Source organism: Giraffa tippelskirchi, chromosome 4, assembly GCF_054371585.1.
Source record: "Giraffa tippelskirchi isolate mGirTip1 chromosome 4, T2T-mGirTip1v1.2.pri, whole genome shotgun sequence".
In the NCBI taxonomy this organism is placed as follows: domain Eukaryota; kingdom Metazoa; phylum Chordata; class Mammalia; order Artiodactyla; family Giraffidae; genus Giraffa; species Giraffa tippelskirchi.
In genome coordinates this window covers 207,616,791-207,643,122 of record NC_137278.1, presented here as the reverse complement: position 1 = coordinate 207,643,122, position 26,332 = coordinate 207,616,791, and the positions used below count along the sequence as shown (strand labels likewise).

The 26,332-nt window shown below is 55.6% G+C and overlaps 1 protein-coding gene across 9 annotated transcripts in view; it reads left to right on the top strand.

The window, feature by feature from the left end:
- Window positions 1-26,332, top strand: part of SHISAL1 (shisa like 1) — a 79,145-nt gene that overhangs the window by 39,918 nt on the left and 12,895 nt on the right. For 4 of the 9 annotated variants that reach the window (XM_081591762.1, XM_081591763.1, XM_081591757.1 and 1 more), the window contains one exon: window positions 3,101-3,418. In XM_081591762.1, coding sequence (XP_081447888.1) covers window positions 3,101-3,418 — 318 coding nt within the window. Of the gene's footprint in view, window positions 1-3,100; window positions 5,024-14,140; window positions 16,298-26,332 lie in introns of those variants that run through there. The other 5 variants (XM_081591758.1, XM_081591759.1, XM_081591760.1 and 2 more) reach the window with 2 other exon arrangements.

Sequence of the window (26,332 nt, the reverse complement as noted above, 5' to 3'; positions counted from 1 at the left end):
CAGAGTGTGTTCTGGGAAACCCAGTGGTTTTGGAGGCTCAAGGGGAGGGATTGGACTTAACACAGGACATCAAGGAAGGCTTCCTGAAGGAGGTGACAGCTGCAGGAAGACAGGGAGGTGGGGCCAGCTGCATGCACAGGAGGTAGGGGGCAGAGAAGCAGCATGGATACAAGCCTGGAGGCAGCTTGTCTGCCCAGAGAACATGGGTGGCACCTGCCTTAGGCAGTGTTGCGCAGTGGTTAGGGATGTGTGCTCTGGAGCTGGACTGCTGGGCTTCAATCCTGGCTCTGCCACTTCATGGCTGTGAGATCTCAGATACTCTTTTAATTCCTCTGAGCCTCGGTTTGCATCTCTGGGCTGAGGATGATGGCAGCAGGGGTTCCTCCCTTGTACGTTTTGAGGGTCGGACAGGCTAGGATGTGTAAAGTGTTTAGAGCGATGCCCACCAGCCACTTCTTTGGTTGCTGTTGTTGTTTCTTAGCCCTGGTGGTTTAGGCCTAGCCGTGGTCCCGCTCCCAGCTCCTGTGGGCGTCGTGGACTCCCTCTCTGTGGGGCAGCATCTGCCCACAGCTGGCCCTGCCTCTCCCTCCCCTCTCCCCTCCCCCAGCCCCCGCGGCTGCTGCCATGGGAACCACCCAGGAAAAGGCTGGCGCTTTGAGCAACCCTGTGGGAGCTCCAGGGGAAGGTGGAGAGTGGTGCTGGGGAAAGCAGGGGTGCTGGGGTGTGGAGCCAGGTCCTCCCTGTGTCCACGTGGACTCCTGTCTCAGCTTGTCGGACCACACTGCCGGCCTCTGCTCCCTGGCAGGAATTCACATCCACACGTCTCCAGGCGGAGCTGGCTTCCCCTTGAAATCAGGCAGCTGGAGGGTGTGGTGGGGAAGACTGCCAGTCAGTCATTCACACCTCAGCAAGAACAAGCCCCTGGGACAGCTGCAGGCCTCAGGGAGGTGGTGGCTGGAGGTGGGGCCGCAGGAGGGATCCAAGGTGCTGTGATGCAGAGTTGTGGGGTTACTCATTCCTCAAGCAGCCCGGAAGCCCCAGGCACCTGGCAGTGCCTGCTGCAGGAGAGGTGCTCAGGACACCCAGAGCCTCCCCTCGAGGAGACCCCGCCCCAGGTGTGGGGAGGGAAGGCATTCCAGGCAGAGGGCTCGCATGCATGTGTTGTGTGAGTGAAAGTCAGCACCCTCTGCCCGGGGCCCAGCGCGGAGAGGGGGGCTGGAGGACTCGAAGGGGAGCAGCCCCCATCTCACTGCAGGGGCCAAGGCTGAGCATGGGTGAACCAAGCGGGAAAGATCCAGAGCCTGGAAACCAAGACTGGGAGGAGCTCCACTCTCCAGAACCAGAGACACACTCATGTCCTCCCAGGCTGCACAGCAAAGCTAGGCGGAGAAGGCAGAGCCGGGCCTCCAGGCTCCAGGCTTCAGACAGCATCTAGGGGGACCTGCTCTGGGGACCCAGGACACTGAGGGAGCCTGTCTGCTGGGAGTTGGGGCAGGTCTCTCCCTGTGGAATGTGGGGCAGTGGGGCTGGGCGCCGGCTCTGCCTCCTGGAAGCCCCTCCTCTCTGCCACCCGCCTGTGCACGCGCACCTGCACAGATGCCCACAGCAGGCAGCAGATGGAGGAGGCATTTGAGTGATTAATAAGTCAGTCCCTTTAAACAGCCGCAGTCCCGGGTGAGCACTGTTTGGAGCTCGGCTACTCCAGCTGCCATGGCGAGGCCAGGAAGCAGCCTCCCCCACCATCTGGGGCACCCTGGGAAGACTCAGACCCTGGCCTGGGCGGGAGGATACACACAGACCCGGCTAGCATGGCCCCAGGTGGTGGGCGAGGGTTTGAAGGGCACTCAGGCCAGAGGGAAGGCCTGACCCAGCTGGGTAGGAGGGGCAGTGTATCCAGGATGCTTCCTGGGGGAGGCAATCTCCAAGAGGCGGTGGTAGGAGTCAAGCAGGGGAAGAAGAAAGGGGCTGGAGGGATTGAAAGGGTTGGCTGGGCAGAAGGTATGGCCCCTGTGAAGGCCCAGTGTTCCCACAAGCTCCTCGGGGGTGGAGGTGCCTTGGCAGGAAGCCAGCACCCCCTTCACGAAGGGACATCTACGGCTCAGATACCCCATCATCTCTGCTTTTGGAGGACAGACTAGACCTCAGCGTGGAAGTGCTGGGTGAAGAATAAGAGAACTGATGTCAGGGGCCCTGAGACCCCTGGCTGTGCGGTCTGGGGTGCCTGGTGGGGAGGACTGAGTCAGGGAGTGGCCGCGGGGCGGGCTGGAAAGGCACATGGCTGGTGGGGCAGAGGGACTGGTGTCTGCTGCATGGGGTGGGGGGAGGGCGGCTGAGCCCACGCCCTGATTCCTGGCCTTCTGAGAGAGAGGGCGGAGGGTGCGATGGAGCAGGCCGGGGCGGAGCTGGTCCTGGGTGGGGATGCCTGGCTGCATTCCATGCAGAACTTCGGGGTGCTCGGTGGCCCCGGGTGGGCGCTGTGAGGCAGGAACTTGGGTCTGTGCATCCTAAGACAATGGACTTCCTGCTTTTGTCCTGGACTCGGAAAGATGGGAAGAGCTGGAGGGGGAGGGGAGGGGGTGGTGAGAATTGCCCAGAGAGCGTCCTAGGTGGTGGGAACAGCTTCAGCAACAGCTAAGAGGGTGGGCAAGCGGGGGCCACCTGTGGGAGACAGCTGGCCAGTCTGGGCGTAGCACCCACATGGGCGGAGGGAAGGAGGGTGAAATTAGGGGCTCCCACACCATGAGAGCCCCAGATGTCCAGCTGAGAATTCCTTCCAGAGGGTCTAACAGTGTGTGCACCCTCCACCGGAGTTCCTACCCAAGGACATGGGGTCTTGGAAGGGGCTGCTTGGGTGGGCCAGGGCCCAGGGCAGTGGGATCTGGGAGGTGGCCAGTAGGGCAGGTGGGGGAGAGGCAGTGGTGGGGGCTGGGCATGAGAAGAGGGAGCCAAGATTCCCTTTCCCCCCAGAGAGTCCCACCACCTTCTCTGAGACCCCCGAAGCAGCCTCCGTACCACGTCTTCTAATCGACCCCCTTGCTAAACTGCAGCCCCCGTGGGGGGTGGTCCTGGTGTCTCTCAGCCTCTCTCTGTTTGCCTGCAGCAACTACACTGCCTTGTTGGGAGTGTGGATCTACGGCTTCTTCGTGTTGATGCTGTTGGTCCTGGATCTTTTGTATTACTCGGCAATGAACTACGACATCTGCAAGGTTTACCTGGCGCGGTGGGGCATCCACGGACGGTGGATGAAACAGGACCCCCGGCGGTGGGGGAACCCTGCCCAGGCCCCCCGGCCAGGGCAGCCGGGCCCGCAGCCCCAGCCTCCCCCGGGCCCCCTGCCGCAAGCCCCCGAGGCTGTGCACACGCTGCAGAGCGACAGCCACACCCCGCCGCTGATGACCTTCCAGAGCTCGTCCGCCTGGTGAGTGGCCGCCGTCGCTTGTCTTTGACGAGCTTGGAAAATGCTGAATCGTTATTGCTGCTGGGTCTGGCTCATCGATTACTGGACTATTTGCTTATTTGCCAAGAAAGATTTGAAGTGGCTCCTGGTAATACCATGTGCCTGTATGGAAAGGTTGAAATGGAGCTTAGGAACAAAGCTTGCAAGTTTGTTTTACTCAGATTCTGGTGTGAGAACTGTTGGCACTGAGCATGGAATGGAGTTGCAAGTTTCCTGGCTGCCAAGGCAAAAAGGGAAATTGGATGATGGCTTTCCTGGCTGCCAAGGCAAAAAGGGAAATTGGATGGCTTTCCAAGTTTTCAGTCTGGTCAGAGGCCGCAAATTGTTCTGCCAGAGGCTGAGAGAGAAGCTTTTTTTCCAGCATAAAGTTTGAAAATAAGCATGTTACTGGGTTCCATTGTGCAGAAAGGTGTCTGAGGGTGATACAATCAGGCTGCTCAGTGATGGCTCAGGGGAAGGGAAGAAAGTCAGCAGGGGACGTGGGATCTTGGTTGGCCTTATGCGGTGGCTACCCCAGCAGATCCCCCATTATCCTGCCCCAGGAGCACGTTCATGGTCAGTGCAGTTCTCACATCTATTTGTCTCCAGTCTGGTGGGGGATGGGGAATAACCCAACCTGGGGGTCCCTGGGCAGTGCAGGGCTACAGGGAAAGGGGAGGGGATCTGTGTGTTTTGGAGCAGGACCCCACTGTGCCAGGGACAAGCACCAGCCCCTGGAGGAGCCAAGCTGAGCACAGATGCTCAAGTTCAGGGTCAGGTGCGGGGTTCAGGTACTCTGCAGGGGCGGAGCTGCAGCCATGGGCATGCAGGGCATGGGGTATGTCATCCCAGGACATAACAGTACTGAGTCAGCCTGCAAGATCCCGGTGCAGAAACCTACAACACGGTGATCCCTGCCAAGTCCATGAGCTTGACAGGCAACCCAGCCCCGGCTCTGCCAGTTACCAGCTCCGTAACTTTAGGCAAGCCCCTTCACCCTCTTAACCTGCCAATCCCTGTGAAGGAGCAGAGTGTAAGAACGTACACTGCCCATCTCCACCTCCCGCCACCCCAGAGTTATCCTGAGGATCAAACAAAATGCCTGGCGCATAGTAGGTGCTCAGCAAACCGTTGCTGCTTCTTTGTTGGAAATGCGGCCCAGCTAGTTCATGATCATTTAAGTAGCTAACAGATTGTGACCTTTTCAATAATGGATGACTTAAATAATTAATAAGATACACTTAAATCAGCTTGTGCTTATTGATCGAGTAATTGCCCCATCTGTCACACAGGAGACAAAGAGGCAGGCTTGCTCAGCTCGTTTGGACAAATGTGGACTAGCTGGGTCCTCTGGGCAGGGCCCTGAGCCAGGCTCCCGGTGATGTGGAGGTGATGGGTGGAGAAGGGGCCGCTTTTCACTTTGAGGAGCGGGGAGAGGACGCACAAGCCCACCCAAAGCTACAGACCATGAAACAGCTGTTGGCTCAGCTCCAAAGGTGGGGTTTCCTGAAATGTGGGTCTCTCACTGTAGACACACCTGGGGTGTTTGTCAAAATAAATTCCTGGGTCTCAGCCAGAGTCTCCTGATCAGAAATCTCTGGAGGTGATGCCTGTAGGCATGACAGTTTGAGAACCACTGGAAAATGTCATTCCCAGGAGCCAAGTGCTCTGAGAGCTGAGAATCTACCATGTAGATGAAGGTAGTTCTGCCCCATCCCTCCATCCCTCCCCGGGTACTTGACAAGACCACGATGTGAGCCTGTCCTTCTGGGGAGATGCCATTCTGCCTGCAGGCAACCCACTCCAGTATTCTTGCCTGGAGAGTCCCACGGACAGAGGACCCTGGCAGGCTACAGTCCACAGGGTGGCAGAGAGTCGGGCACGACTGAAGCGACTTAGCATGCACACGCTGCTCTGCAGAACCCGGGATGGTTTCCCTGCACCATAAGGGACCGCGCTGGTCCATTTCTGAGTTGCTGCATCTGGTCCTAACAGCTCTCAGTCTCTCCCTTGCTATTAACCCTTGCCTGTCTCCAAGGTCTCCCCCTTTCCACATGGTACACATCACGTGCCTACTGTGTGCCAGGCGCTGTGCTGTGCTATCCAGATAAGGTTCGAGGCAACCGGCTGTGGAGGGGAAAGAGCGTGCAAGCTTTAGGGGGTGGTCCATGATGTTTGAGTTCATGGCAACTGTATGAGAGGCTGAGGTCACGGCCCACAGGGTCTGCTGTCTGCAGGGGGAGACATTTCATTTTGGAACTCAGGGCCTCTGTGTGCCCTCCTGGGTCGCATAGGCAGACTCACAATGGAGTTTCCATCACTACGTGAGCCTTCCTTCAAGAACGAGCATCAGGAACATGCAAGGGCCTACTGGGGGGTAGAGGGTCCCCTGGGTGCTGCCCATCTTCTGTTCTGCCCTCCACACTCTGCGTGACCTTGGACCGGGGCTTCCCGCTTGGGCTTCTGGTTTGCTAGCTGAGGGGAGAAGGGATGGACTTTGAGAGCGGAGCAGACCTTCATGTTGCTGGGTCTCCTTGGTTCAAGGAGTGGGCACCCTCAGCTCCAGCAACGTCTGCTGAAGGCTTGCTGTGTTCTGGGCACTGTTTGCATCCTTTCGTTCTCACCAGGATCCCATGGGCTAAGTGCCCACGGCACGGGCTCCAGTCCCAAGGTCCCCAGTCAGCAGGGTCAGTATGTGATGGGGGTGGCAGGCAGGTGAGCAGTCTGGCTCCAGCCCCTGCCCTCCTGCCACTGGCCGGCAGCTCCCCACCCTCTGGGCCGCCAGGAATCCCTGCCCCCTCCTGGTGTGGACCTGTCTTCCTTTACGTTGTTCGGTTTGGCTAAAGTTCCCCAAACAGCCCCTGCCCCTCCCTGACTCTGTGCGGGAGCTGGGGACGCAGACGCAAGTGGGGCAAACGAACTCAAAGTTGAGAGCAACCCTCCCGGGAGGGAGGTTGCCATCCCATACAGGAGGGCACAGCCAGCTGTGGGGCTGAGCTGGCCGAGGTCAAACGAGCCTCACCTTGTGGACAGCGGTGGGGGGCAGGCAGGAGGTGGGCTGTGACCTGGTGAGACGGGCGTGCTCCCGGGTGCTGTCAAACCAGGGGTAGGGGTGGCTGGAGAGTGGGGCCAGGGCACTGTCGTCAGTGTTTCTCCCGGAACAAGAGCTCGAGTCTGTGCTGCTTTACTCCGAATTGTCACCCGCGTCTTCCTAACACCCACATTCCAGCCGTTGAGAGTGCCTCCCCGGGGCAGCGCGGAGATGCGTCTCCTTGAGCACGGAGCCCATCAGCTGCCCCCTAAGTCTGGCTCGTTCTCTCTCTTTCAACTTTCACCTCCAGAACTCTTCATGGCCTCTCTCTCTTTCTCTCCCTTCCCCATCTCAGCTCTGTATTAGGTGAATGATCCCAGCTTCTCCAGCTCCTGGAGGCGCCTGCATTCCTGGCCCACAGCCCAGCTTCTCCCCACACGGGAAGTGGGACCAGGGGTTTTCCTCTTGGAAGGGGGGCTGGGGAAGAAGGGGGTCTTGCTTGGTTCCCGGAGCCTCCACCACGTGGAGCATCCCCCTTCTGAGGTCCTCACACGCCTGTTCTGAGCCCTTATTTGGGGATGGAGGACTCTGGAGTCAAGATCCAGCTCTGGACAACTCCAGGGGAGACCGAGGCAGGAGGCTTGTCATAGGCACCCCAGAGGGGAGGCCCTAGGGGGCTGCCGCTGCCTGGTCCAGTGGTTGGGAGGAGGGCTGGGCCTGGACACCCAGCAGTGGACTGAGTTGACCCTCGGCACTCCAGCCGAGTCCTGTGTGGGGCTCAGTGAATGCTCAGAAACCCACAGAGGAGGCTGTGGGCACTGCCCCCCCCACCCTCCTGCAGACAGCCAGCAGGGTGTCCAGACTCAGTGTCAGGACACAGAGACACAGACGGGAACAAGATCGGAGACGGGAGAGAGAAGGAAGTAGCCACTGCTGAGTGCTGACTGCGACCCAGACACCCGTCACCGGCTCCATCAGTGGGGTTGGCACCTGTCAATCATAAAGCCATCATCCTTCATAAGTGGACTATGTCAGTGTCATCATCTCTGTTGGTGTTGTTGGAAGCAGCTCATCTGTTGGGGCAGGAGTCAGATGGCTCAGATTCAAGGCCCACCTGTGCCACATGCGGGCTCTGCAGCCTCAGGCAGGCCACGCCACTGGCCAGTGCCTCGGTGTCCCCTTGTAAATACAGGCAGGGGTCGTATCACCCTGAGAACTAAATGGGCTGATCCTGGTACAGGACTCGCCCTGGTGCCTGACCCCCAAGTGTTGGCGATTCTTGAGGTCATTTCACATTTGGGTAAATAAACACGGTATGGGTCCTGCCCTGCCAGGATTGACAGGGAGGGCAAAAGCAGTCTTCACTCCGCACCCTGAATGGGCCAGCCAAATGCCACTTGTCCTGTAGGGGTGTTGAGCCCCATTTTCAGATATGGAAGCTGGAGGGTGGGGGGCTAGAAGGAGTTTGTTGACCTGCCCACGTCAGCCAAGAAAGGGGAGCCTGAGCAGGGCTCCAGCGCAGGGCCAGTGGCCTCTCTGCTGGGGGCTCGCAGAGCCTCTAGAGAGGTGGCCTCTTCCATGGGAGCGGGGAGGAACCTCTTCATCAGAAAGTCCTCCAGCCGTGCATGGGCTGAAGTGGGCCCCAGGCAGCCCCTTAAAAAGCAGTTTCAGAGGCCAAGCATCAGGGGCCCCATATCTCAGAGCATTACGTGCCTCTGAGGCCCCGGCAGACACACACTGCCTCCATCTCCTTCACCGGAAATGCCGTATCCTCACCGCCTGTTTCACCTCTTGGGATGGCCTTGGGGCGACCAAGGCCACCTCTCATCACCGTTGTCCAGAGCAGGGACCCCACGGCCCCTGAGTTGTGGAGCTTTTGGTCTCGATCGGGATCGGGGACAGTCTGAAGGGATCAAGGGCAACTGCCTTTGGTTCATTTCAGGAAGAAGCCAGCTTTCCCTTCGTTTACAGGATAACAATCTCAGACCGCAGCGTTTCCTGCTGAGATCCCATGCAGGCTCCGTCTCCCCTGGCTCATTTCCTTCTGAAAAGTGGTGACACGGTGCCCCCACTATTTGCTCATCACGTCCCCCTGGAGAAGGAAACGGCAAACCACTCCAGTGTCCTTGCCTGGAGAATCCCATGGACAGAGGGGCCTGGTGGGCTGCAGTCCATGGGGTCTCAAAGTCAAGCGTGAACGGGTGACACGCTTCTCCCTTGTGCACTTGACACGCTGTTTTTCTTCCGCGTGTAGGGACGTTTCACCTTGACGCCCCTCACGCACCGGCCGGCTTACCGGCCGCAGGAGGGCAGTTCTGGGCTCTGCGACTCCTTCCCACCGCCCTCCCCTGCCTCTCCCCACACCCGGTTTTCTTTTTGCCCCAGCTCAGGGTCGAGCTCCTGGTGAGTCACACCTCGGTCATTGTGCCACGGTTCCCCAGGGTTGGAAACTGCGCCCACCGCAGACATGTTGTGTCTGGTGTTCAGGGCACACAGTAGGTGCTCAGCAAGTGCTGTTTGGTTGGCATGGCAGCTGCAGAGCTGGAGCCACCCACCCTGCCATGTCATCCTCACCCTCAAGCTGTGTGCCTGATTGCCAGCGCCTGCCCCCCAGGGGTGTAGGGGGGTCTAAAGGAGAAAGAGGAGGGGGCCTGGGGTGCTGTGGGAACCACCCAGGCTTCTTGCTGCAGTTGTGGGGAGAGGGGTTCCCAAGACACGGTGTTATCCCCCCTGCTGCTGTATCGCCGTATTCATGTGAGTCGTTGTCACTGGGGATCGCTGTCAGACACTCCTGGCTTTGAATCCCAGCTTGACTCCTCTGGACCTGTCTGAGCCTCATTTTCCTCATCTGGAAAATGGGGACAATCACAGCCTAACCTCACAGTGAGGTCTTGGGACCCGATGACATTCTGGCTGCCCTCCAGGATTCCCCCCACCCCTCGCCTCGCCCCATGGTCCCTGCCTGGTTCCCTCTGGTTCATCCCACCTACCCATCGCCCCAGGTAAGGGGCTTCAGCTCCTATTCTGGCCCCCAAGACCCTCCCCAGCCTACCTCAGTCTCTCTGAAGTCTCAGGCTCTGCCCTTTTCCCTCTAAGACACACGGGAGCAAGTCGAGCACTGGAAACCTAGGTGACACTTGCTGTTTAGACGCACCCCATCATTATTTCCCTGATAACTACCCCCCTGAGAACTGAGCTGTGCAGCTTTTTCATCCCCTTTTACAGATGAGCAAACACAGGCCCAGAGAGGCTAAGTGACCTGCCCACAGCCACACTAGTTAAGTCCACAGACCTCAGCCAGGATATCTCTAGTCCAAAGTCTCCCAGAATGAAGTCCAGTCCTGAGCCAACCGCCGCAACCCCCGTCAATCTCAGAGCCTCCTTCCGTCTCCCCACTCCCTCACCTAGAACCCACCCAGCTCATTGCAGAACTCATCCATGCCTCCCCTGTGGGGTCCCTGGAGTTCGCCCGACTCCGGAGCCTCCCCCAACCCCGGGCAGAGCGCAGCCATCACTTTCTTCCCGGCTCTGCGACTAGAGTCTCTGGTGTGTGGTTTCTGCAGGGACACCAGCCAACGGCGAGAAATTCCAGAAAATTAGGAGACAAAGGGAGAGGACAAGATATCCTCTTTCCTTGGCTTCACATCAGACACCGAGGAGGCCTCCGTGACTGGGGTTCAGAAGGCAGTGGATTCAAAGTCGGGCTGGAGTTTCAGTGCTCGGGGCTTCCAGCTGGGTCAGGACATTCCGGCCCTGTCCCCTTGGATCCTCATCCTCCCTGGCTGGACCCTGCCTTCCCCCCACCCAGCCTGGTTGACACGGGAAACCACTCTCTGCCAGCTCTCCCGGTTTTCACCCTGTTCGCAGGGCTTTGGTGAAAGTCTAGGAGAGTGTTTGTTCATCAGCGTGGCTCGACAACTTGGGGGAATACCTGAGGAGGGGGTGGCGGTGACGGAAAGCCCAGCCCGGAGCCTCGCTTGCTGTATGTCCTCGGATGCGTTGCTGGCCCTCTCTGAGTCTCCGTACCTGCTCTGGACAACGGTGAAGAGAGGTGAAGGCGGGCACACAGAAGGGCCCAACCCGGGGCTCGGCACACAGTAGGACTGCAGGGAGCACTGATGCTCTTCCTAGGGAACACCCCCTCTCCCCTCAGCAGCTGGCCAGTCCCTCCTTACCCTGGGGAGGGCAGAGAACCAGACTTCTCCGTGGGGGCGGGGGCTAAGAGGGAACACTTGGGCTTGGTGCTGGGGAGCGAATGTGAAATAAAAAGAGCGCAGGCGCAGATGGGCGCTGCTCCAGCACTCATGCCGCTGCCCCGTGTTCCTGCCCCAACCCCACTAGAACATAAGAGCGAGTGAGGATTTTGTCTGCCTGGTTCAGTGCCTCACTCCTAGCTCTCAAATGCTCATTTGACAAATCCTCATCTTAAGGTCAAGAAAACCAAGGCACAGAGTTTAGATAATCGGTCCAAGGTCACCTAGCTAGTCACCTGCAGACTCAGCATTTGAATGCAGGCCATCTGCTCCAGCCCAGGCTGTCAGGGCCAGGTCTCCAGCCTGGTCCCTTTGTCCAGGGAGCTGGATGGGAGAAGCAGGCTGGAGTCAGGAGACAGAGCTTGAGGGCCTCCACATCCCCCTGAAGCCTTGGGCGGGAACCGGCTCCTTGTGGCAGAGTCCAGCCAGGGCAGGATGGAGGGCCAGGGAAGGGACAGGGAGGAAGATGGGGTGTGTGGCATCCAATTCTGGTCCAGAGAGGGGCAGGGATGGGAGCCGATCTCCTGCACTCCTGTCCTGGGTCAGGCACCTGAACACACAGTGAAACTGACTCAGGTGCAGACAGTGGCAATGAGCGATCAGATCTGATTGGAGGGAGCCCAGAGGAGACACCTGCCCATCCTGGGCATCAGGGAGAGCTTCCTGGAGGAGGTGACGGCTGAAATGGTCTTTAAGGATGAATGGGAGTTAGGCAAAAATTAAAAATGCAGCAGGGAGGGTATTCTAGTAGGAAAAACAGAATGTACACAGGCTGCGGTGAGGGGTCAGGCCCACAGAGCCTCCAAAGGAAGCAGCTGTCCAGGCACACAGTGCATCTCAGAGTTCTTTTCTCTGCTAGAATAATCAGGTAATCAGATTCTTTTTCTGGTGAAATCCCCTTCACTGACAATATTCCACAAGAGGCCACAAATGCCCCCCAGAGAGTCTTCTGGGGCTCACAGCCTCCTCGTTCTGCTCTATCCCTACCCAGAGAGCCACAAACCCTGACAGAGACCCCCAACCCACCCTCAAAAGAAATAGCTGGGTGCCCGAGACACCCCAGCCCCTGGGGTCCAGAAGGAAGGAGCAGGCCATGTCCAAAGAGACCTGGGGCTCTGCTGGGGGATTTTCCCACTCGTACCAACGAGTAAACTATGATACTGGAGCAAAAGGGAAGCGGGTGGATGAAGTGGTTTGGAGGGAAAGCCACGGGCAACCCAGAGTTCGAATCCCACGGCTGCCCTCCTGAATCCCATGATCTGGGCGGTTCCCACAACATCTCACCCTCTTCCTGCCCGCCCCACCCCAAGGCTCAGGGTCATTGGGAGGGGGTGATGAGTGCCTGGGGAGGCGGGGCTGTGGGGAGCCAGCGCCCAGGGCCCTCCTTGCTGGTCTTAGTTATCACTTCCCTGTTTAAGCTGTTTCCTCTGCCTCAGCCCTCCACCAAGTAGCCGTGACAGTTTCCTTTCTTTTCATGCCAAATTTTCCATCATAAGATCGCCCCTGCTCAATGGAGAGCAGGCGAGGAGTAGGCCAAATGGGCTCCCCACCTAATGCGGCTCCTTCTCCCCTCCAGCCCTTGCTGGTCATCAGCGCCTTGTTTCACTTTTATGGTTGCTGCCTTTGCACATAAGATTGTGTGTCTTGGGTTTTTAGCTCAGCTTTATGTCACAGAGAGCTGCCTGCATTATTGAGAAGTTTTCATAAGCACTGCTTTAATGGCTGCGTTCATCGTGCCTTGAGAGGCAATGGTCCATCGCTCCTTGACCCGCTTCCGTGTCTCGGGCCACCTGGCGGCTTCTGACCTCCCACCCGGCAATGCTTCTCTTCCCCTCTCAGAGCATCGCTTGGCTCGTGCCCTGGCTCCCTCGGCCTCCAGGATGAGAGGGTTTTTGGAACCCCCTCCTCACCCCTGCCCAGACTCGGGCCCCGCGGTGATGGAGTGCTTACCCCTCCGAATCCAGCCGCCTGCTAGTTCTTTATAGGCAGGAAGCAGTGTGGTGAGGGGCAGACCTGGAGGCTTAACAGATCTAGGTTCAAATCTTGCTCCCCCATTTCTTGATGGCTGGAGGACCTCCAGCAGGTGACTTAGCCAAAGTGCCCTCAGCTGGAAAGCAGGTGCTGAAATCAGCCTCACTAGGGTGCTGTCTGTCTAAATGAGACATGGGAAGAGCCTGATGTATAGAAACTGCTGTGCACACGTTTTCCATCTCTCCCCAGCATCTCATCGGGGTACGGCAGGCTTTCTAGGATGTTGAAGGTGGCAGTCAGCTGTCCCCAGGGCCCACAGCCCTATCGGCTGAGTGCCAGAGGGCAATCAGCACGGGAAAGGGTTTCAGTGAGTGAGTAGGAGTTTTCTGGAAGTAGAGAAGGGGCAGAGAGAGCAGCTTGGCAGTGTGTCCGAGGAGGGAGAATGCTGAGGGAAAGCGGGGAGCCCCAGGGAGCCCCTGGTCCTGGGCTCTACGCCTCGCGGCTTCCAGCCCCTCGGTGGCCTCACCTCAGCCCACCTCACTGCTCCGTCCTCACCTCCCCAGCCTGAGACGCTGCAGGGCTCTTATTTGAGCCTCTTCTCCCCACCTTCACCACCCCGGGAACCCCACCCGGGCCATGTTTCCGGTCTTGTCCAGCTGCACCGGACCCCTGGCTCCGTCTCCACCCCCACCTCCCGTCTCCCCTGACTGCGGACTCACCCGGATGTTCAGTAGACACGGCGGACACGTGCATCCCGGGACCCTTGCCCCCACCCGCTGTCTCCTTAGGACAGAACCTCAGAGCCAACTGGAGCTCACCCTCCTTTCCCTCTCCACATGTCCTGTCGTCAACTGTATACTTGCACGAGCCCAGAACCCTCCCTCCACGCCCTTCTCCCCAGACCAGCCATTCCAGTCCGTCTTCTCACCTCCTAAGCCTCTCTGCTTCTCTCCTCTGCCTCCCACCCGCCCCACACACACACAGCAGCAGCAGAGGGATCCTTTCCAAACATGACTCAACACCCACCGACACCTTTCTGCTAGGGGGTGAGTCCAGGAACCTCTCAGGCCACACAGCTTGACCTGAGACCCCCTCCCCAGTCCCTCTGCCCTCCTCTCTCCCAGCTGCTCCAGCCACACTGGCCTCCCGGGTTCCTGAGCTGGCCAAGCCCACCCCCACCCCAGGGCCTTTGCACCTGCCACTCCCTCTGCCCGAAACGCTGTCCTCCCAGACATTTGCAGGGCTCACTCCCTTCCTTCCACCAGACACCTGCTCGGATGTCACCTGCTCCAAGAGGCCTTCCCGAGCCAAGGTTTATAAATAGCAACAGCCACCCCCACCCCCACCCACCACACCCCTCTCCTCCCCCTTTTTCTCTTTTGGTTTCTACGTGGAGCTCACCACCTCTGTTGTGTTTGATTTCTTGTCTCCTGTCTCCTTTGCTGTCAGGAATCCTGAGGGAGATGGGATTGGTCTGTCCTGTGCCTGGCCGTGCCCCCAGCACCCGGAAGCAGGTGCTCAATAACCAAGTGTTGAGTGACTGCATCTTTGCCTGCCCGGAGCCGGGCACACAGTGGGCACCTGGTAAATGTGATGAGTGAATGGCGTCATTATTGTTAACCACAGGAGCTCCCATCTATTGAGGAACTGGTGAGCGAAGCTGGCCACCCTGGGCTCCATGCACAGAGGAGGAAACTGAGGCTCAGAGAGAATTAGCAGTTTCCCCAGGGCTGCACAGTGCCTGAGCCGGCATTCACGCCCAGGTCTAGCTGACTCACGCATGAGCAATGGGCTTCCCTGCACTGGGAAGGGGGGTCTCCGCCAGTACCTCTCCCACTGTGGGAGCAGCACCCTGAGATGGTGCTCACGAAGCACCCAGCCCCGTGCTGAACCCGATGATGGGTTCCCTGTGCAAGTCAGGCCTTACCCACCCCGGGGGCAGGACCTCGAGGGTCCCCCAAAGGGTATGAGGTCTGGGGCTCCAGGCACCAGCCCACCAAGCCCTCTCTGGCTTGGACACAGTATAGACTGGAAACCATATGGGTTCTGCACCAGCTCCGTCAAGGCTGCCACATGCACGTCGTCGGGTTGCATGGTTGATTTGGCTTGGTCTGGTTTTGGAGTCTTCCTCCTTGCCCTTGCACCATTTGTGAGGGTCTCTTTCAGCCCTCAGAATCTTTCTGGAGACCCAAAGAGCGGCTGAAGCAGCCAGGAGCCCCCACGCCTCCATCTGGCTGCTTGCCACCTGCCTCCTACCTCTAGGCACCCTGCCCTGTCCAAGGAGGTCCTGGCTGCACAGCAGCAAAGCAGTACAGGCTGGTTTATAGAAAATGTTGCCTCCAGAATCTCACGGCCACAGCTAGCAAAATTGCAGAGAGCCCAGCTGCATGGTCTTGGAGTCAGAGCTGGGTTCAGACCGTGCCTCCACTTGACAACGGGGGAACTCAGGCAAATTATCTCACTTCTCTGAGCCTCAGTTCTCCCATCTGTAAGATGGGCGCAGTAGACTGACCCTGCTGGGTGACTGTGAGGATTAGAACAGGGCCTGGCCTGTGAAGGGAGCCTCCGTAAATGCTCATTGTAATTATTGGTGTGTTATTAGTGCAAGAATGAAAGTGGAGAAGAGAAGCCACAGAATCTGCCCGCACCGCCCCCCCACCTCCGGCACACACACACATACACAGGTGTTTTGCATTTTCTGCTTTCTTATGCACGTGCTTTTACACGCTTCCAAGAATGATGTACAGTAGGCCCCCTTATCCAAAGTTTCACTTTACCCAGTTTCAGTTGCCTGTGGTCAACCTTGGTTTAAAAACATTAACTGGAAAATTTCAGAAATGAACAATTCATAAGTTTTAAATTGCGCACCATTCTGAGCAGCGCGATCAAATCTCACGCCATCCCACCCTAGACGTGAAACATCCCTTTGCGCGGGGTGCTCCGCCCGTCCGGCACTTAGTGCTCTCCGTTATCACAGGGCTCGCGCTCAAGTGACCCTCACGTACTTAATAATGGGCTCTCGGAGCAAGAACAGGGATGCTGGCGGGTTGGCTGTGCCAAAGAGAAGCCGTAAGTGGTTCCTTTTAGTGGAAGGACGGAAGTTCTCAATAAGGAAAGAAAAAACAGCTAAGATCTTGCTAAGATCTGTGATAAGAATGAATCTTCTACTCGGGAAATGGTGAAAAAAGGAAAAAGAAATTTGTGCTAGTTTTGCTGTCACATCTCAAACTGCAAAAGTAATAGCCACAGGGCCTCCTAACTGCTTACCATAGATGGAAAAGGCATTAAACTTGTACGACAAGATACTTTGAGAGACAGACCACACTCACATAACTTTTATTACAGTATGTTGTTATAACTGTTCTATTTTCATATTAGTTGCTGTTGTTAACCTTAAACTGTACCTAGTTTATAAATTAAACCTTATCATAGGCACATATGGATACAAGAAAACATGGTCTGCAGAGGGTTTGGTTCTCTCTGTGGTTTCAAGTACCCACGGGGGTCTTGGGATGTACCCCCCTCCATGGTTATGGGGGGACGACTGTACTCCCAGTTCTGCCTTCTAATTTTATTCACCTAACATTAAATTAGCCGTTACCCTGTGGTTTTGACTTAATTTTTCTAAATATCAATGTAGCAGCTCCCCAGTAGTCCAGATTCCATATGCTGGCATTAAATCAGCCATTTCCCCACTTACACAACTTAACAATATATATATTTTTTACTATGATGAAAACATTGCAAGGGGGAGGAACATACTCCGGCAGGTTAGGGACGGCAGCAAACACTTTTCTGTGTTTATGGTTTCCCCTGTTTTGAAGCATGTCCTCTGCATAGATTCCAGGCCACTGATTACTGAGTCTGGGGGCGTGACAGGTATGGCCCTTTGTATCAGTGTCAGCCTCATTCCCAAAGGGACTGTGATCCACCCGCAGCTTCTGAAGATGCAGCCCCCTCTCCAGCCTGGGGATTGCTTTTTTTAAATTATTTTAAAAATGGGGTCGAACACCTCGCCTTTCCTCTGTGAATTAACTGTATTTCCTCCCCTGCGGTGGAAGTGTGTGCTAAATCACTTCAGTCGTGTCCGACTCTCTGAGACCCTGTGGACTGTAGCCCGTCAGGCTCTGCTGTCCATAGGATTCTTCAGGCAAGAATACTGGAGTGGGTTGCCATGCCCTTCTCCAGGGGATCTTCCCCACCCAGGCATCAAACCCGTGTCTCTTACGTCTCCTGCATTGTGGAGGATTCTTTACCACTAGCATCACCTGGAGAAGGCAATGGCACCCCACTCCAGTACTCTTGCCTGGAAAATCCCATGGATGGAGGAGCCTGGTAGGCTACAGTCCATGGGGTCGCTAAGAGTCGGACGGCTGAGCGACTTCACCTTCACTTTTCCCTTTCACGCACTGGAGAAGGAAATGGCAACTCACTCCAGTGTTCTTGCCTGGAGAATCCCAGGGATGGCGGAGCCTGGTGGGCTGCCGTCTATGGGGTCGCACAGAGTCGGACACGACTGAAGTGACTTAGCAGCAGCAGCATCACCTGGGAAGCCTCCTCTCCTGTGGGGGTGCCACATATTTTACCATGACTCCAAAACAGGAAATAATTGAAGCCATTTCCATCAACAGCATTTGTTTCCTGAATTTCAGCTCCTGGGTGTTACTCTTGCCTGTGTACCCCTCTCCCTTGTACTATTTACTTACTACATTTTTTATTGATCTTAAATCAAGCCATTTTTTTAAAAAAGAAAACCCAGAATTGCTCTAAGCACTCATATCTTTGGTATAAGAGTTACTTTTTTCCCAGGAAACTCTCTTATGCGATGGGAGGGAATGTAATTGGTGCACCCACTCTGGAGTACAGTGTGTAGATTCCTTAAAAAAGTAAAAATAGAACTATCATATAATCCAGCAATTCTGCTCCTGGGCATATATCCAGAAAAGACTAAAACTCTAATTTAAAAAGATACGTGCACCCCAGTGTTCATAACAGCACTATTTACGATAGTCAAGACGTGGAAACAACCTGTATCTATCAACAAATGAATGGGTGAAGAAAATGTGGTACAGATATACAAAGGAATGCTACTTAGCCGTAAAAAAGGATGAAATAGTGCCATTTGCAGCAACATGGACGGACCTAGACTTGGGTCTTATCATACTAAGTGAAGTATCAGACAAAGACAATTGTCACACTATATCCCTTCCCTGATAACTCAGTTGGTAAAGAATCCGCCTACAATGCAGCAGACCCTGGTTTGATTCCTGGGTCGGGAAGATCCTCTGGAGAAGGGATAGGCTACCCACTCCAGTGTTCTTGGGCTTCCCTTATGACTCAGCTGGTAAAGAATCTGCCTGCAATGCGGGAGACCTGGGTTCGATCCCTGGATTGGGAAGATCCCCTGGAAAAGAGAAAGGTTACCCACTTCAGTATTCTGGCCCGGAGAATTCCATGGACTGTATAGTCCATGGGGTCGAGAAGAGTCGGACATGACTGAGCGACTTTCACTTTCATCACTTATGTATGGAATCTAAAATGTGATACAGTGCACTTATTTACAAAACAGAAGCAGACTCACAGACATAGAAAACAAACTTACAGTTACCAGAAGGTAAAGGTATGGGGAGGGGTAAATTAGAGATTGAGATTAGCAGGTACACACTAGTACATACAAAACAAACAATAAGGCCCCACTGCAGAGTGCAGGGAACTATATTCAATACCCTGTAATAAACCATAATGGAAAGAATATGAAAAACATTATATATGTTTATATACATGTAACTGAAACAATTTGCTGTATGCCAGAAACTAACACAATTTAACTTACAGTAAATCAACTATACTTCAGGTTTTTTTTTTAAGTTACATTTTTCCTAATACATATAAAATAAACCCATAAACATATCCAAGAGTTGGGGGGGGCCACCTCAACAGAAAGTGAAAGTGAAAGTCGCTCAGTCATCTCCAACTCTTTGTGACCTCATGGGCTATACAGTCCATGGAATTCTCCAGGCCAGACTACTGGTGTGGGTAGCCTTTCCCTTCGCCAGGGGATCTTCCCAACCCAGGGATCGAACCACGTCTCCCACATTGCAGGTGGATTCTTTACCAGCTGAGCCACCAGGGAAGCTCAACAGAACTGGCAGTTAAATCTTGAGACATTTCCGGAGCCTGTTGTTAAACACAGCCACTATAAAAATTCAGCGATAGAAACTTCCAATTCAGTAGATCATATTAAACGCAAAAGTGATAGATATTCAAAACTCTTCACTTCCTAATTGTTTTGCTGCGTCTGCTCCTTTCTATGTGCTTGAGGTCTGTTTGTCTGTGCGGTGGGAACATGCAGGAGGCTGACTACCAGCCACCCCTTCAGGGCTACGCACTCAGCAACATCATGTTGGCAGTGTTTGTGTTTACACCATAGAAACGGGCTGTAAATGCTGCAAACCAGGGTTTCTTTTCCCCTGCAGAACTGGTCGTTAAATGTTTACCAGCTCACCGCTGTACATAACGGCTCAGATGCTGGCACCTCCAAGGGTCTGCCTGCCCCAGTAGTCTGTGCCCCTTACTATGGAGAACAGATGTTTTCTTAGGTGAAGGCAGGGTCCTGGCGTTCCCGGGGACATCCCAGCAGCAGTAGCCAGGATAAGAAGCAAGGTGGCTCCAGGGGGAGATTCATCCACCCTTCCCAGATCCTAGTCCTTCCAGGTGCAGAGCATAAGGGAGTGGGTGCGGCGAGAAGACAGAGAGCATGGTCGGACCTCTGGCCACACATCTGGCTCTCAGTCCCCGAGGAGACCTCTTGGGCATCCCTTTGCAAACCCTCTGGTGCCATCTGCCCTTCCTTCTCTGAAAGAGTCTGCAGCAGGAACCCTGAACTCCCTGATTTATTCAACCAGCGCTTTATCCAAGGTCAGCACTAGGTCGTGGCTGGTGCTGAGTGCTGGGGGTGGAAAGATGAACTGGGTTTAGTCCTGCCTGCAGGGAGCACTGGCCGGTGCTGGGCCGGAAATCCCTCCACTTGCTTTGCCTGGAAGATCAAGGTATTCAGCCTCGGGGTGAATATACCTCGGGGATGGTTTGGGGAAAAAAATCCCTGAAAATGCACTTCCAGAGTGAACTAGACCCACTCTGTCTGGGCCCAGGATGCAGCTCAGCGAGGTGCGGGAGTGAGGGCTTTGGGTCCAGCCAACAAGATCCGTGGGCCCTGTGACCGTGGGTAAATCACTCACTCCTCCAAGCCTGTTTGCTTGTCTGTGAAAACGGGGACACCAAGAGGACAGAGGGGGTGCCTGTTAGGAGCCTGACACAGAGCCGGTGCTTAGCCCTGTGGTGCCCCTATGCCCAGGGCCCCACTGCCAGGCGGGTGTGGGTGCTGTGTACACACATAGCATATAGTGGGTGTGGGTATGTGTGCATGCAAAGTGCAGGGGTGCGGTTTGAGTGTGATGTGCGTGTATGTGTATTGTGTGTGTGCATGTGTGTGTGTGTGTAGTGTGTGTAGTGTGTGTGTAGTGTGCATACTCATCTCTGCCACCTCTGCCCCCTCTTGCCGCCTCAGTCCTGACCCAAGAGCCATGGGCAAGGGGCATGGAGGAGGGGCCCGGGCATCTGAGCAGCTAGGGGTGAAGGAAGATAGAAACGGGGCAGGTCAGCACCCAGCCTGCGGGAGCAGAGGTGTGAATGGCGCCAGGGCCAGGGGCCAGGAGCCACACACGACAGCCTAGGGTCAGGTGCAAACGCTCCGAGGAGGCACCTTCATTTCCCAGGGATTTACAGAAGAGTGGACCAAACCCTGAGCCCCGGGCCAGGCTATGGACACAGAATGAATCAGAACCCTGTCTCAGACCCCGTGAGACCCTCATCCAAGCCTGGCCTCCATGGCTTCCTTTCCCAGCTCCCCACAGGCTCCTACTTAACCCTCAAAACCTTGCTCGGGTCGCTCTCCTCCAGCCCAGGAGGACTTCTGTCCCCGTTCCCCGCTCCCATCACAGGCAGGACCACGTGGTCTGTCGTCACCTCTGTGCCCACTGGACTGGGCAAGAGCAAGGACAGTCTGAGTTCTGCTGGGGCTCCCAGTGCCCGGAGCAGAGCCCTGGGCTGGGAGTCACGGCGGCTCGTCCCCCCAGCACACCGCTGACTGCTGTTTAACCTCGGGCAGCCCTGTCCCTCCCTGAGCCTTTCTGTCCCCACCGTGTCAGTCGAGGGAAGGGACAGAATGCTTCCGTGGTGCCTTTCAAGTTAAAACCTCCCCGACCTTCTACCTGGCTAACGGAGACGTGGACAGGGACAAGAACAGATGTGGAAAGCGCTTTGAAAAATTCATAGCAGGAAGCCAAGGGAGAGAGGCTTTCCTTTTGTGGGGTGGGAGGAGGGGGGAGCTGTGGACAGAGCTGCGGATGAAAAGGACTGTGTCCGGAGCACTTTGTGGCATTTAATGTAGAATGCAAAGCGCCCGGGAAAGCAACGGCATCAAATATTTACCAAAGCAGCATTAAAAATTCACCTTTAGGATGCAGAGATTTAAAGACCCCAAGCTTCCTGCGAAATGCCACAAGGCAGGAGGGCGAAATGATGGGCGAGAGGATATGCATACGTCGTGAGCAATGATGCCCCCAGAACCAGGCACTGCTCCCCATGAACCCCTCCTCCACGCCCCCTGCCAGAGCAGCCTCCAGCCCTGCATCTGCAGAGGCACGCTGGCAGCCCGCCTCGGCCATAAGCCTTTCTGAGGCTCCCGTGACCTGCGGGATAAGAACAGGCCCTCGGCTCAGCCTCCATGGCCCTCTGTGGTCCGGCTTCTGCTTCTCTGGGCAGCTGAGTCCCCTAGGATGAGTGAGCTGCTGAGGTTAAAGGAGTTAAAGGAGGTTGAGGTGGGATCGGGGGACGTTCCAGGCACTGGGAGTGGCCTGTTCAAAGGCACTGAGGCAGACAGATGCAGTGTGTTCATGCATCAGAAGCAAAATCAGGGTGCAGGAGTGTGCAGAGAGAAGGGGAGCACAGGAGGGGTGGGGTGGGAGATACAGGGGGCTCTGAGGTGCAGGGTCATGGTGAGGAGGAGGCTTCCTGATCCAGGGCGGGGGGAGCCCTCCAAGAGAGGGTCAGGGGCCTTTTCAGAAGCTCCCCCTGGCAGTGAGTCCAGCAGAGGCCGGCACTGGCTCACAGGCTGGGCTGTGGCCGGAGCAGAGGAGGTAGGGGCAGACAGCCCACAGGACCGGCTGTGGATTGGGTTGGGGGTGGTGGGGAAACGAGGGGCTCCAAAGACCATGCCCCAGACTCTGGCCTGAGCCACTGGGGCGATGCTGGTAGGATTTCCTGAGATGGGGACCGAGGGGCAGGCCTGGCTTCGGGGATCAGCCATCTGGAGTCTGAGGTGCCTTTGAGCGTGGACGGGGTGATGCTGCAGACAAGTCAGGGAGGAGCTCGGGGCGGGGGCGGGGGAAACGTGGGCTGAATCCCAGCTTGGATTTGGCCGAGGGGCCTGTCACAGAATCATGCCGTGGAGGGGCGGGAGGTCACCTGGGGTGAGGATGGAGTGTGGGGCAAGGGACCAGGGACGCTGGCAAGGAAGTGTGGGAGGAGCAGTCCCGAGGCTGAAGGGACCCAGGAGGCCGGAAGCAGGGTGATTCTGGGGAGCAGGGTCGGGCGGAAGGGCTGTGGGGACCCGGCCTCAAATGCCAGGACCTAAGGCCCCGCCCTCTGCCCGCTGCTCCTAAGATGTCCCATGCCTGATGCAGAGATACAGTCAGCGGGCTCCTCCAAACACACCATCTCCGCCCCCATCTGCCAGGCCTCTTATGATCCCGGGATGGCAGCAGGCTTCTCCCTTTGGGGAAGGAAGTGAGGTTTCACATTAGATTCTTCAAAATGAAGCAGTGCTTCAGAAGACCCCAAATCATTCTAATTTTTCCACAAACAAGACCCGTGTTTGATGGTCTCTCGTTTTTCCAGGAGACCCGGTAACCCAGAGCTGCCCATCTTCACCCGTCTAGAGGACCAACAAGATGTCTTGCTAGAGGCAAAATAAAAATGGCCTAGAGGGTCTCTAAACCCCCTTTTGAAATACCTTTTCTCCCCACTTAAGACAGCCATGCTCTGAGCGCTCACCGTGTGCGAGGCGCTGTAACACTCTGCCTCCTGTGACCTTGACAAAGTCCTCACTTAGCAGAAAAGTAAACTGAAGCCCCTGGAGGCAGGTGACTGCTGGCCGGTGGTGGGAGTGAACACGGACACTCGCCATGGGTCTGCTGGGACCCCAGAGGCCTGGGCCCTGTCTTGCTCCTGACAGCTCTCGCCGGAAGCAGGGAAGGATGAAAGGAAGCTCTGACCCAGAGAAGCCTGATCGCTCTGGGGGTCGTGGAGCCTGGCTGTGTCTGCAGGACTGGAGGGAGGGATCCTGAGGCCAAGCTAGCAGCAGGGAAGGAGGCCAGGAGAGGAGGAACCTCTTTCCAGGCAGCCTTCCTTCACAGCAGAGCTGCTCTGCTCACTAGGTAGTGAGCTCCCCATCACTGGGTTGTGCAAGCTGAGACTAGAAATTCATTTCTGGAAGTTGTTCACTCTTTCCCAGTTAAAGTATGTGAAGTGCCCATCTTAACAGTACAGTTTGGGGAACTTCAGTCTGAGATGGTGAACATTCTAACATGCAGAAGGCTTCCTCCCGACCCCTGAATACCACTTCTCTGACATTCAGCCCCTGTCATTTTTCCCAACTGTAGGCTCTCCCTAGGCTGGAATTGGATGGTGTGGACCCTAGGGTCAGCATCTCTCACACAACATTTTTTTTCTGTGAAATGAATTCCTCCATGATGTTGCACATATCAAGAGTCTGTTCTTTTTCACTGCAGTATAGTACTCCACTATATGGGCTTATCACATTCTGTTTATCCCTTCACCTGTTGAGGACATGGGTTGTTTCCACTTTGGGATGATTATCCATAAAGCTGCTCTGAACATCCATGGCCACATGCTCTGGTGAACAGGTAGACACAGTTCTCTTGGGTGCTTAGGTGTGTCTGATGGGTGCTGTAAACAATGACCATAAACTTAGTGGCTTAGAACAGCACAAAGGTATCCTTTTATAGTTCTGATGGGCAGAGGTTCCCAAGGAGCCTTATGAATACCTGATGTCCAAGTGTTGGTAGAGCTTGTCCCTTGGAGGTTCCAGGCAGAATCTGTTCCCGGAGGCAGCCTGTGTTCCACAGCTCGTAGACCCTTCCTCCGGTTGCATCACTGTGACCTCTGCTTCCATCCTCACATCTCCTCTGACTCTGACCCTCCTGTACCCCCTTCTTTAAGGATCCTCGGGATGACCCTGGGCCCACCTGAGTAACCAGTCTCCCCATCACACGGCCTCATTCCCAGCTTCTGGGGATTAGGACAGGGACCTCTTTGGGGGCCCAAGCTGTGCCTACACAGGAGCACTTTCAGCCATGGGACAAGGGATATGTTCAGCCTCAGCACATGTGGTCTCTCAGTTTCCCAAAGCAACTGAACCTCTTTGCCCTCCCTGAGTCGTGGGTGAGAGCTCCTCCTCCCCCACCTCCTCCCGTCTTTTTCATCTTAGCCCTTTATTTCAGGGGCGTGGAGGGCAGCCTCCTGTAGTTTTACATTGCCTTTTCTCCATGCTTGCGTTTCAGTTTCTATCATCATTCCATGAGCACACCTCCTCCAGGCAGCCCCCCATACCACACCTTTTGCTGCTAAGAGTGCTGTGCTGGGGTGGGGGACTGCCCTCTTACTGCACTGTTCTCTTCTTTGAGATGTGGTAGCAGTGTGAGTATGGTAACCTCTCAAGTTGCTGTGAGAATGCACTAGAAATCGAGCTGAAAACTCCAGTCTCCGGGGCCTGGCTCCTGGTCTCCGGGGGAGCTCTTATCAGCGCTGAGGGCGCATTATCTGCAGCTCACCTGGCAGTTAGTCCTGTTGCACATCTGACTCCTCTGCTTTTACCAGGAGCCTTTATTATTACCAAGTCTCAGCCTTCTGGAAGTGTTCATTGTTATTCAAATTGCCAGGTGCTCCATCTTATCTCCCCAGTACCTTTGCAGACGCCAGCTGGAGACCCTCCTCATCCCCACCCAGGTCCCAGGCCGCACCTCTCTCTCCAGACTAGCTGCCCAGCCCAGCCTCCCCCTACCCAGCCCGTCTAGGAGGGGCCAGCGGCTGGCAGCGCAAGCTGGACTCCTGGCTCCAAAAAGAGCTCCATAGGTGACTCTGGGCAAATTGCAATACCTCCCTCTGCCTCGGTTTCCTCATCTGTAAATGGAGGAAGTAAAAGTCCCACTTTCTAGAGTTGTTGGGAAAGCAAAGTGAGATGAGGCGTGAAAATTGCTGGGACAGTGCCCAGTCCAGGAGAAATCCCCCATCACGGCAGCCCTGATGCTGGCCTTGCCTGGAATTAGGAAGGATCTTGTCTGCACCCCCAAGCCCTGGGGTCACGCATGGGCTGATCCTAGATTCCTGGAAGATCCCAGGTCAGGCACTGTGACCCTCTGCTTGGCATCTGCTAAGGCAGCTCCCTTTCCTGGAGTGCCCTCCCCTACTTCCGGCAGTGAGTTTTCCCCTGAGTCCCCGCCCCCATCCAGGCCACGCCCCCAGACCTTCAGCGCTGACTTTATGTGGATCTGTTGCTTTTGTTCTGGGAGTCCCAGTGTGGGTCCCCGCTAGCTCTGAGTCCTGGAGGGCTGGGCCCATGCCCGGCAGGTCTGTGCTCCAGCACCCAGCTCAGGCCTGGCAGAAGATGCCACCAGCAGGGGCTTCCGGATGCCATCATCCTGCTTTGGTGTCCCTTGCATGGAAAGGCCTTGTTTTTGAACCAATTGCGGAATGATGGACATGTCTTTGATCCTAATCTTCGACTTTTACCCACACTGCTGCAGTAAATGAGCTTGTAAGAATTTTGCCCTTGTGGGCGTATTTGTTGGATGATGGTTAAGTGGAATTACTGGGTCAGAGGGCGTGTGCATCTGTGACTTTGGTATGTGTCAAGCTGCCTTCCAGAAGTGAAATGATGTCCTTCCCACCAGCACAGAAAGCAGAGGCTCCCCCCTCCCCACCCCGCAAACCAGCAAACATATGGTGCTCTCTCAATCTTTTTGATGTTTGCGGGACTTGCTTGAGTAGAGGAATGTGGAAGTTTCTTTTGGTCCATGCTCTGGAATGCTTTCCCATTATGGCTTTCATTTGCATGTCTCTCATTTTAGACTTTGGTTTTGCGATTGGACAGTTTCCTTCTTTTTGGCAATTGGTTTGTTTAGATACTCTCTTCTGAGATTCTTTGGGTAATTTCTATTTTCTTAGAAATTCACCCATCTCATCAGAGTTTTCTGATTTTGTTGGACGAGTTGGGTGGATAGGCCTCCTCTTTCTTTTGTTATTTGTCTGTCCCCTCAGTCTTTACGGAGTACCTGCTCTGAACCAAGTGTCATTGTTGGTCCTGGGGGAAGGCAGTGGGCCAGGACCACTGAAAAGTCCTACTTATATATGGAGCCTAAAGACAATTTAAAATGCATCTGTAAAATATATGGAGTATCAGATGGTGATAAGTGCTAAGGAGAAAAACCCCATGAGAACAGGGAGAGAGTTGATCGTGGAGTCCAGCTTTTGATGGGGTCGTCCGAGAGGGTCTCAGTAATG